This window comes from Drosophila obscura, unplaced genomic scaffold (genome assembly GCF_018151105.1).
Source record: "Drosophila obscura isolate BZ-5 IFL unplaced genomic scaffold, ASM1815110v1 contig_84, whole genome shotgun sequence".
Lineage (NCBI taxonomy): Eukaryota > Metazoa > Arthropoda > Insecta > Diptera > Drosophilidae > Drosophila > Drosophila obscura.
Window position 1 is genome coordinate 1519722 of NW_024542877.1, and position 10533 is coordinate 1530254.

The following is a 10533-nucleotide window of genomic DNA, read 5'->3' on the forward strand; positions in this document are numbered from 1 at the left end:
TAGAATATCGATACAACAGCTGAGGCTGGAATTCTGCAAACGGTCACGCTAGGTCATGCGATCGATACTGGGAACACGGACACGTAGCAAACAACAAGTAGCTATATCATTTTGTAAACTATACCACTGACTTTTATGATGTCGGAAGCAGTATAGCTCAACTTGATTACACTTTGTTGCAAAAATATCCAGTGCTTCAAACTGACCTGACTATTGATAACCGAGTATCGATAGTTACAAGTAATGGTTTTTGGCGACTATTTGAATACCACAATTTGGCCACACTCGGCAGCCGCCGCCACAAACACACAATTCGTCTTTATTTTTGTCTTTGTCGCTGTTTTAATTTCTTCAATCTTTGACTGTAAAACGCATAACAAGGTCTGAACCATGGCTGCAAAAGCGCAGATCAAGATTCTGCCGGAGATGTTCCAGGACAATGGGTGTTCCAGCCTCGAGGACACGAAATCGTCAGTTTCCAAAGTGCAGACGCGCACTGAACGCTTCCAAGAGCGCGTCAGAAAGCATATAAGCGAGAACTACTCGGAGTTTATGACCAATCACACATCGCCGGACATCTTCCTGGAGGAGTCCAGTTCGCTGGGCCGGGAGATCAACGATCTGCTTGAAACTGTGGGCACCGAGGGCCTGGCCGCTCTGAATGGCTCCAGCATGAAGCTGGCCGACAACAGTCGGGAGCTGCGTGAGCTAATGCTGGGCCTGCAGGTCAGCGAGCACATTCTGAGGATCGATGAGCTGTTCCAGTGCGTGGAGGAGGCCAAGGGCACCAAGGACTACCTGGTGGTGCTCGATCTGGTGGGTCGCCTGCGATCCCTCATCTACGGTGAGGGCGAAGCCACGTCCCAAGATGTGGTGCGCATCTTCCAGGCCCTAGAATGCTATGAGACCATCAAGGTGAAGTACCATATACAGGCCCATCTCCTGCAGCAGAATATGCAGGAGCGCTTCGATCGGTTGGTGCAACTCAACTGCAAGTCCTTTCCCAATTCCAAGTGCGTGACGCTGCTGGTCAGCAAGGAGGAGGCCCAGCTGCAGGACATTGTCGTGGCGCTATTCCAGGAGCGCTACAATCCCGTCAAACTGTGCGAATTCCTGCTGGAGAACTGCATTGAACCGCTCATCCTCAAGCCGGTGGGTGTGGAGTGCAACGAGAATGCCGAGGCCGGCACCTATGTCCAGCTCTCGCTCTCGTATTCCATCAAGGAGAGTGGCACGGCCACCGCCACGGGCATCGGCAGCGGCACACAGCTGAGACCGAACTACAAGCAGGTGCTGGAGCACTTTAGGCTGCTCCTCCAGACGCTGAGCGGCATCAACCACAGCCTGTCCAGCACCCAGCATGTCTTCAGCATCATTGGGGATCATGTCAAGGATCGCATGTTGCAATTGCTGGTCAACGATTGCCTCATACCGGCTGTGCCCGAGACCATGGAGGAGTACCAGGCCTGCACGCTGTGCGAGGATGTGGCACACTTCGAAGAGTTTCTGGCCGACTCGTTCCTCATCAATCCCGAGGTGGATCGCGGCCTCAGCCAGTTCATCAATCAGTACGAAACCTATTATCGCAATCGGCTGTTCAGTCGCGTCCTAGAGTCGACACGCGAGATCATACAGCGTGATCTGCAGGAAATGGTGCTGGTGGCCCCCAACAACCTATCAACGGACGTGACCGGCGATCCCTTCCTCTTCCCCCGCTGCATGGTCTCAAAGAGCGCACAGGTAGAGAAGGACTCGCCGAAATCTCCCCTTTTCGATTCAAGTTAAATTCCTTTTTCCTTTCCTTTTGCAGGATTTTGTGAAGCTAATGGATCGCATTATGCGACAACCGACGGAGAAGCTGGGCGAGGATGAGGCCGATCCTCTGGCTGGCGTCATCGGCATGATGCTGCAGACGTACATTGACGAGGTGCCCAAGGTGCACAAGAAACTGCTCGAGAGCATTCCCCAGCAGTCGGTGCTGTTCCACAATAACTGCATGTACTTCACACACTGGGTGGCCCAGCATGCCAACAAGGGGATCGAGAGTTTTCCCGCTTTGGTCAAGACACTGCAGGCCACTGGGACCAATCACTTCCGGGTGCAGGTCACCTACCAGACCTCCATACTGATGGACATCATGGACAGTTTCGGTGAGTGAACGCACATCGACATACATGGTTGGGTGGCCAAATTTTATTTGTAAATTTTTTGCAGAATTCGAGAGTCCACACACACTGGGCACGGGCCCGTTGAAGCTGGTGCGACAGTGCCTGCGTCAGCTGGAGCTGCTGAAGAACGTGTGGCAGAATGTCTTGCCCGAGAAGGTGTACAACAGCACCTTCAGCGAGCTGCTGCATTCTTTCACCAATGAGCTGGTGCGTCGCGTATTCACACAGCGCGACATCTCCGCCACCATGGCCAGCGATCTGAGCGATCTAATCGATGTGGTGCTGGAGAAGGCCCCAAAACTGTTCCGCGATCCCCACGAGGTGCATCAAGTGCGCTCCTGGATGAAGTTGCAGCAACTCAAGACCATGATGAATGCCTCGCTCAAGGAGATCACCGAACTGTGGTGCGAGGGAGCCGGCCCACTGACAGCCAACTATAAGGCCGATGAGATACGGATATCTGATACGGGCCCTGTTCCAGGATACCGATCGTCGGGCCAAGGCCATCACACAGATTGTCTAGAGCTGGTCCCATTCCCTCCCCGTCGCTGTTGTTCTTTAGATTACGCTTTAATTCTTAATAAAAACAATTCAAAATGATCTGATCTGTCCGTCAATTGGCCTCGTGCCGGGCCTGAAACATAAGCGGATACAGCTGCTCCACGAGCAGTCTATGGTCACGGCCATGTGTGACGACCAATATGCGATTAGCCTCCTCCAGATGATGAATGGCCTCCTTGTGATGTCGCTCGTAGAGCTGTATCTTGCCAAGCTTCATGTGAAGCAGCCCCAGGAGGGGATTCCATTGGCCATGATACTTCTGGAAGCCCGGCAACAGCTGCTGGCCACAGTCGAGGGCATCCTGCCATTTGCCCACCTCGATGGCCGCCTCAAAGGCTGCATCCAATGTCTTGACATGCCACACATTCAGAGGATGCATAAGGCCAGCCTGCTTGTCCAGGCATACCTTGCACACGTCCAGATCTGCAGCAGGATAACAATTAATCAATCAATCAAGAAATATTTCGAAATGCAGCCACACTTACAGGCCACATCCTTCATGGCCTCCAGATTGTGCTTGGTCAGGGCCATGATCTCATTGTAGGCATTCCTCAACTTGGGACTGATGCCCACCGAACAGCGCTTGCAGTTGTGCCACTCGATGTTGATGCTGGCGCTGCATTTCGGATTCGGACAGGCGGCGGCTGTCATTTCGCGCGCCTCCTTCGGATTGGAGCACTTGCTGCAGACGCACAGGAAGTAGTAGTGGTCCTGGAGGTCCCGCCGTCGCTGTTCGGGCGTATTCAACAGATCAATGTAGCTAATGAAGATCTTGGACCAGTCCAAGCAGGGCATATCCTCCAGGGCGTGTATGTGCAGCTCGTTACCCTCAAAGGTGGCCACAGCATTCGGCTGGCAGCTGTGGTCGGTGATCGACACACCCAAATAAATGGCCGTGGCAATGGAGTTCATCTCGGCATCCAATACATTAAAACCGTTTGTGATTAGCTGCGGCATTGATACACAAACAAAGATACAAATACAGATACAGGGGAATATCAGAGGAAAGGAAAAGAACTAGCTATCAAAACATCACTTTTGATGATACGTGAACCGTGCCCCTTGCCATATGATCAATCGCCTGGCAAGGCGCCAGACCCGCGCCATTGATTGGGTTTCTCACTCTGGCAGAACAGGAGCGGATTCGGGTATTTTTTTGGTTTGATTTTGCTTCGCAGGTGGGTGATGCTCAACCTCCACCCCATTTCTTGTTCTATTTAAGACAGGCGCCTGGCTGCCTGTCCACCATCAGGTGGCTGCTACTTACACGGCCATAGATGCTCATCAGTTCCGTCTTGTTGGGCACTGTGCTTGGGCTATCAGCCATCATATCCGTGAGCACGGCATGCAGCGAGTCCAAGTGCTCCAGCCGCTTTGGGTCATTCTTGATTTCAGAATAATCTGTGAAACGACAGGAGCAGAACTGCAGTCCATTAGCAGTCCTAGGAAAGGGTCGGACCCCAAGGAGCAGTACTACTCACGGGACATGAGGTCACGGAACTTGCGAGATCCATGCTCGGTATAGAAGCCACGGATCAGATCGCCGCCATGCTCGAGGCGCAGTATGAGGCGACACAGCATGCGGGCGGCATCGGGCACAATCCGTGGATGGATGCTTTTAAGGAATGGGCACTCGTGCTTGTGCTGTGCCCAGGCTTGGGTCTGGCAGGAGCGGTTACAGTAAGACACATATCGGCAGTTTGAACACTTTCGCACCTTGGCCCTAGTATCAAAATGGAATCATTTAAGCATAAATACATTTTTTTATTCATTTCTACATTTCGCGTAACACTTACGCTTCCAGGCAGTTATCGCAGCGCTCCAGGCGATACTGCGACTTGAGGACAAACGCAAAAGGCTTCTCTGTGAGGATGCGCTGTCCCCGTTTGACGCTGGGCGTCTTATCCATGGCGACTAGGATGGGATACAGATACCTGAGACCAGAAGAGTCTTCGGCTGATGCTTGGCCGGGGGCTCGTCACGTACAACTGAAATTGAGCGCACACCTGCACCTCAAAAATATTATGTCGAAGTTTCTACTTTTGAATATTTTGCGGCATCTAGCCCTATTTTTAGCCACAAATTATTTGCGTAAATCGCCTGCCTGAGGGAAAAAACAACAACAAAACAAAAATATTTGTTTTCGTTTTGTGCTGCATTAACATTAACATAATGTTAAGTTAACACAACAATGTAAACTTTTTTATGAAAACCGTTTTGAACAGTGCTGCCAACTTTTCATCAGGAAAAATGCTGTTTCTAACTTGGACAAGAGACAAACAAGCTGAAAAATTCAGAATGCTCTAGACCTAACCAGAACAGCCCGGCTAAAATTTCTGCAATATATTCTACTTTAAGGCTAATTTCATTGTACAATCGCAAACGACAATTCTGCCAATGGGAATTACATTACCGCTTCCCGCAATTCACAAATTTTTCTCGCAGCTGGTCTTCAAAAACAGCCAGATTTGACGGGAAAAAAACGGAATCGGCAGCACTGGTTGTCAATGGCAAAAAAGAAAACTGTCGCTTGTGCCATCAAATTTAATTTTTCTGTCGGAGAGCTCTGGGTCCATTCCAAGTGAAACGATTTGATTTTGCGAAATTGTTGTTTTCGGAGCCCCTACAGGCAATATTTTTTCTCATTTATTTTTAGCAAAGCAAACCTTTAGTTTAAGGATATTTATAATGTGTTCAATCCAAGCCTGTGGCGGCGCTGGGGCGAATAGACGGGCCTATACAGATAGATATAGCTCAGTTTATATATATATATATGAACAAGACTAACCGACTAATTGTTCTGCGGCTTTGACCATTCAACGCTGAGAATTAGATGATCGTAGCCGTGTCCGTTCAATATCTCGATGGCCGCCGCAGCATCCTTGCGCTGCTTGAAGTGCACATAGGCGAATCCCTTGCAGAGGCCGGTATTCTTGTCGCGGGCCAGGTACATTTTACTTTGTGGTCCAATCTTCTTAACCAGCTCCTCCAGATCCGCCTCGGTCATTGATTCAGACAGATTCGAGATGCGAATGGCGGCGGTGTCGTCGCGACCACGCATTCCCAGGCCACCCTTTTGGCTGTCCTTGAGGAATGGTGGCACATATTTACCAGACTTGGGTGCATCCACAGCAGCGGAGGCAGCCGCTGCAGCCTTCTTCTCCATGAGATTTGTATCCATGGCGGTACCTTTGTAGGGGCAGTTGACGGACCAATGCTCGCCATTGCAAATACGACACTTGGCAATGTTCTTGGTGGGATCAAGCAGCGGGTCGTTGGCCTTCTCGTCCTCCTTGGAGTTGAGGAACTGCATGATGATCTCCTCAGATACCATTGTGGTGTGCGAGTTGGGGCCGGGCTTGTCCGTCTTCGATTCACCAAACTTGGTCCAGGTGCGGCGCTTGGCCACGGTCTTTGGCACCACCTGCTTGGAGATTTTGTAGGTGCGCACGACCTTTGTCTTCTTGTCGTCCTTGTTGTATTTGTATTCGGTCACATATTTGTGGCCATTATCAACGTTCTCCGTTGTCGGCGGCAGGCCGCCGTAGTCGAGCTCCACCTCATCGGCCCAAGAGGACTTGATAGTTTCAACGCCCGGCATCTGGAAATGTTCAATTGAAACGTGAATTTGCGTAAACTCAATATGCTTTGGTGGTATCCTACTTTGCTGTACACTGCAAATTATTAGCGTAATTGAAATATAAAATTTCGCCACGAGTAAGCCAGCACAGATCTGCGACACGAAAAGTGGGTTGGGATGCCCGCCCGCCCCCCCCCCCCCTCCGCCCTCCTCCCCATCCTCCGCCCCAACCACGAAAAGACAGAGGTGTCAAACCAAAGAGGGCACTATCGAAAGTATCGATATTTTTGAGAATATCATGATAGAATCGAGCTAGAGTCGTTGCGCTCTTGATATGTTTGGATTGGCTGCTATAAAATACGAAGACAAATTTGTTAACATATCGAAAGGTGGCATATAATTTTTACAATGTGCAAGTTCCTAAAAGGTTTCAATGGTTTTTTAATAATTATTTGAGCCCGATACTATTACGATAGTATCGATTGTTTTTTCCAAAACATTCAAAGTTGATATCCTCGATTTTGATATTCGGTTTAATATTACTAGCTAGCTGTGACTCTCAGCCCTAAACAAATAATTTTATCCGATAGATACATAAATTTTCTACAAGATTGGGAAGTTTTCAAAAGTCCTTTTTATTGGATTATTTACATATTAAGGTTCAAACAAAAACGGCCAAAGCATAAAACGTAAATGTTGACTAAATGTGACGTCACATGTTGCTGGTCAACCAAGTTTCTTCTATGCGTATGTACTTTTGTATACCTTATTTCTTTTAATTGATGTTAAATGTTTTGTTCCAAGCTCCATTGAAACATTATTTATGATTTTATCATAGATTGACATGTTTTTAACCTCTTAATGAATATATTTGTGTTTTATACATACATTTATCCCAGTTCTGATACCTATTATTGGAACCCGTGAGCTGCAAAACTTTTTTAATATCTTTAGAACAGAGACTGAGCAGTTTTTGCCTTAAAATGAGCCTGAAAATTCAAACAATATCTCAAGTCCATAATATCCATTTTCCCAAGGTATGCAGACTGTTGCTCATTCCGTGCCAAAGTTGCACAACAATGCTGCTACTTCATTTCCCCATGTTGCTGAAATTTTTCCCATACAAATCAAATGCATCTTACGGGAACGCGTATGGAATGACGCAACAATGAATCTTTATTCCATACGCGTTCCCGTAAGATACATTTGATACACGAATTGAGAGTGAAAAATATCGATATTTTGTACGCTAATTGGAGGTTGGCGGTCATTTTGAAAATTATCTTAAGATATTGAAAAATAAATATTTTATTTGATTTGTTTTTTCGGTGCTGTCCAGTGTGACTGGAACCTTACATATATTTCATATATTAAGGTTCAAACAAAAACAACATTAAACGAATGTGACGTCGTTTTTGTGGCGTTGCCAGACTCGTGCAATTCGTAGTTGCTACGGGCTGCCATACCATGATATTTTGTGACATGAAATTCGTCGATTGCCTGACAGTTTATTTTAACGCCGTCAAATGACAGCTCTCAGGCCGGTAATTACGCCAGCGCCGAAGTGTTGTGAAATTTGACAGCCAGCTTTGGGTTCTTTTCCTTCGTGGTTTTCGACTGACAAGATGGCTCCAACTGTAAGTGCGGAAAAAAATCAGAAAAGTGTAATGCAATCCCATGATAAACGTGCGCGAAAGTTACAAAATATCAAACTATATTCCATCTTTTAAACGAGAAAGTGGAAATCTCGCTGCAAATCGCACCATTAATGACATAACTGGTTATCTGATGTTTGTGTTTTATTTTTTTTTGTATGTGCAGGCCAAGACCAACAAGGGTGATACTAAGGCCGCTGCTGCCAAGCCGGCTGAGAAGAAGACCGCTGCTCCTGCCGCTGCCAAGGGCAAGGTGGAGAAGCCCAAGGCTGAGGCTGCCAAGCCCGCCGCCGCTGCCGCCAAGAACGTGAAGAAGGCACCAGAGGCCGCCAAGGATGTGAAGGCTGCTGCCGCCGCCGCCAAGCCCGCGGCTGCTAAGGCCGCTGCTGCTGCCAAGGCAGCTCCCGCTAAGGAGGCCGCCAAGAAGGCACCCGCTGCGGCTGCTGCTGCCAAGAAGGCGGCTCCAGCCAAGCCTGCTGCTCCTGCTGCAGCCAAGACTGCTCCCGTTAAAAAGGCAGCTTCCACTGCCGCGGCTGCTCCCCCAGCCAAGAAGGCCGCCCCTGCCAAGGCTGCTGCTCCAGTCGCAGTCGCTGCTGCTGCTGCTGTGCCAGCTGCTGCAGCCGCTCCGGTTGCTGCCAAGCCTGCTGCTCCCAAGCCCAAGGCAAAGGCAGCACCGGCACCCAGCAAGGTGACGAAGAAGAATGTGCTCCGCGGCAAGGGCCAGAAGAAGAAGAAGGTCTCCCTGCGCTTCACCATCGACTGCACCAACATCGCTGAGGACAGCATCATGGATGTGGCCGACTTCGTAAGTACCCCGAGACATCTGCCCAAGAACCGCCATCAGCTGAACTCTGGCTACCGCACCAAGCTTTCCATTGCCCCCAATCATAGCCTGGGGCCTTGGATAAAAAGTTGTGGTTATAGCGAACTTCCATTTGCGATTAAACTGCTTGCGGATTTAATTTCCGTTCCGCTAGCGGTTAACAACTCCTGGAACATGTTCACAATCAGATTAGACAAGATAGAAAATCGTCTCCAATTACAACTCCGTCGATCACTTTTCGATTCGCCTATCATGGCGACACGCGTCTCACTTAAAGTGCTCCCCGTTCCCGTGGGGAGTGCGTCGATAAGGGGCTCTGGTCACTGCACAACGGGGTAGCCACTGATCGCCAGTAACCTGGTACTGGCCAGTTGGTGCAACCGTCTGTGAACAGCGTCAAGCCGTACTATGTGTACCGCCACGTGGTGGGCCCCGGGTTGAGTGCGGCACAACCGTGTCGCATCGAGCCAAAATTCATAGTGCGCCCTGCTCAAGTGATCCGACATCCGTGACACTGCAGGTTTTCCCACAACATTAGAGCTAGAATTCCAATAGAGAAGGATAATTAATTCCTATCACAATAAAGCTCGGCCGTATACATACACACACACACACACACGAACACCCGTAAGTGGGCAAACCGTAAGCGCTGCACGCGCTAATTTCAGAGCAGGGCGCTGCTGATTGCATCTCCCGCCCACCATCTTCCAATCAGGTAACTACTACTAACTAAATTCACCATCATCATCCGTACGGGAACACAGTTTTGGGCCACGCCGATTTGCCGTCAGAGAGTGAGCTTAACTGCGTCGCTCTGATGGCAGTGTACTCAGTGGCATATTAAAAAATTGGTCACTCTTCTAAATTTGGGCCTTCAGTTGACATCTGACTGTTGGCCTTAACACTGAAAGAGACATCTTGATCAGCACCCAATCGAATGCATTAATAGTCCCTGGTCTTTTGTGTCCTTTCTCGTCCCCTGCTAACTGTATCTACCTATGTTTTGCAGGAGAAGTACGTTAAGGCTCGCCTTAAGGTCAACGGCAAGGTTAACAATCTAGGCAACAATGTCACCTTTGAGCGCTCCAAGTTGAAGCTGCACGTCAGCTCCGATGTGCACTTCTCCAAGGCCTACCTCAAGTACCTGACCAAGCGGTACTTGAAGAAGAACAGCCTGCGCGACTGGATCCGCGTTGTGGCCAACGAGAAGGACTCGTACGAGCTGCGCTACTTCAGAATCAGCTCCAACGATGACGAGGACGACGATGCGGAGTAAAGATGATACAAAAAAAAAAGAGCAACAACAACAGAAAGATTTACAATGGCATTGTATGGCTGATTCGTTTTTATTAGATATCACGTTACGGTCGTGTTTTTATAAGCAAACAACAACAAATTGTAAAACTAATTGAAAATCAATTTTTTGGGTCTACCACAAAATAAAAAACTTTGTAAACCCGATATTTACATGTTAAATTATTTAGTTCCGGTGAATAACCACTAATGTGGGTGTGTAAAATTAATTTTTGCAATTAAGCTGTTGCTGTCGTCTGGTTCAGCCAGTACTTAATTGTTCTCATCTCTGGCGTTGATCCAGTGGAAGGGCGCACTCCGTTACTCATCATCATCGGCCTATATCTAGCTCGCTCACTCTTGTGATCGAGAAGAGCGACAAGAGTATGACATGAGTAAATGTCCGTTTGGCAAACGAGTATAATATGTTTGTGTTGTTTTTGTATTGCAAAT

General features: G+C 48.5%; 4 protein-coding genes across 5 annotated transcripts; 2 read left to right on the forward strand and 2 right to left on the reverse strand.

Moving 5' to 3' along the window:
- Window positions 1-275: 275 nt before the first annotated feature.
- Window positions 276-2767, forward strand: LOC111069050 (centromere/kinetochore protein zw10). Its single transcript, XM_022358932.2, is given in 4 exon segments — window positions 276-1740; window positions 1811-2150; window positions 2215-2624; window positions 2626-2767. Coding segments are annotated over 4 exon segments (2166 nt in total). The 5' UTR covers window positions 276-390; the 3' UTR covers window positions 2692-2767.
- Window positions 2714-4888, reverse strand: LOC111069052 (histone-lysine N-methyltransferase SMYD3). The gene is made up of 5 exons (XM_022358936.2): window positions 4526-4888; window positions 4211-4452; window positions 3997-4130; window positions 3215-3677; window positions 2714-3152 (listed from the first exon to the last, which is right to left on the reverse strand). Exons 1-5 carry the CDS (start codon window positions 4636-4638, stop codon window positions 2782-2784), a joined length of 1323 nt encoding a protein of 440 aa, XP_022214628.2. The 5' UTR covers window positions 4639-4888; the 3' UTR covers window positions 2714-2781.
- Window positions 4889-5340: 452 nt separating this feature from the next.
- Window positions 5341-6481, reverse strand: LOC111068979 (eukaryotic translation initiation factor 3 subunit G-1). 2 transcript variants are annotated; one of them, XM_022358822.2, is made up of 3 exons: window positions 6393-6481; window positions 5518-6330; window positions 5341-5464 (listed from the first exon to the last, which is right to left on the reverse strand). In XM_022358822.2, exon 2 carries the CDS (start codon window positions 6328-6330, stop codon window positions 5521-5523), a length of 810 nt encoding a protein of 269 aa, XP_022214514.1. In that variant the 5' UTR covers window positions 6393-6481; the 3' UTR covers window positions 5341-5464; window positions 5518-5520. The 2 variants fall into 2 exon arrangements, with proteins under 2 accessions (XP_022214514.1, XP_022214513.1); XM_022358821.2 differs by having other exon boundaries at window positions 5341-6330.
- Window positions 6482-7835: 1354 nt separating this feature from the next.
- LOC111068975 (60S ribosomal protein L22) lies at window positions 7836-10082 on the forward strand. Its single transcript, XM_022358809.2, has 3 exons — window positions 7836-7946; window positions 8131-8769; window positions 9797-10082. The coding sequence occupies exons 1-3, from the start codon at window positions 7935-7937 to the stop codon at window positions 10061-10063; spliced, it is 918 nt and encodes a 305-aa protein (XP_022214501.1). The 5' UTR covers window positions 7836-7934; the 3' UTR covers window positions 10064-10082.
- Window positions 10083-10533: the final 451 nt, after the last annotated feature.

What these genes read in the sequence shown, in the direction of transcription:
- LOC111068975 (XM_022358809.2), top strand. An exon ending in TCATGGATGTGGCCGACTTC is followed by an intron (nt 8,770 to 9,796) that starts GTAAGTACCCCG and finishes TATGTTTTGCAG; the next exon opens with GAGAAGTACGTTAAGGCTCG.
- LOC111068979 (XM_022358822.2), bottom strand. Translation starts at nt 6,330, where the DNA reads ATGCCGGGCGTTGAAACTATCAAGTCCTCTTGGGCCGATGAGGTGGAG.
- LOC111069052 (XM_022358936.2), bottom strand. Translation starts at nt 4,638, where the DNA reads ATGGATAAGACGCCCAGCGTCAAACGGGGACAGCGCATCCTCACAGAG. An exon ending in TGCGATAACTGCCTGGAAGC is followed by an intron (nt 4,453 to 4,525) that starts GTAAGTGTTACG and finishes TTTTGATACTAG; the next exon opens with GGCCAAGGTGCGAAAGTGTT. An exon ending in GGCCATGAAGGATGTGGCCT is followed by an intron (nt 3,153 to 3,214) that starts GTAAGTGTGGCT and finishes ATCCTGCTGCAG; the next exon opens with ATCTGGACGTGTGCAAGGTA.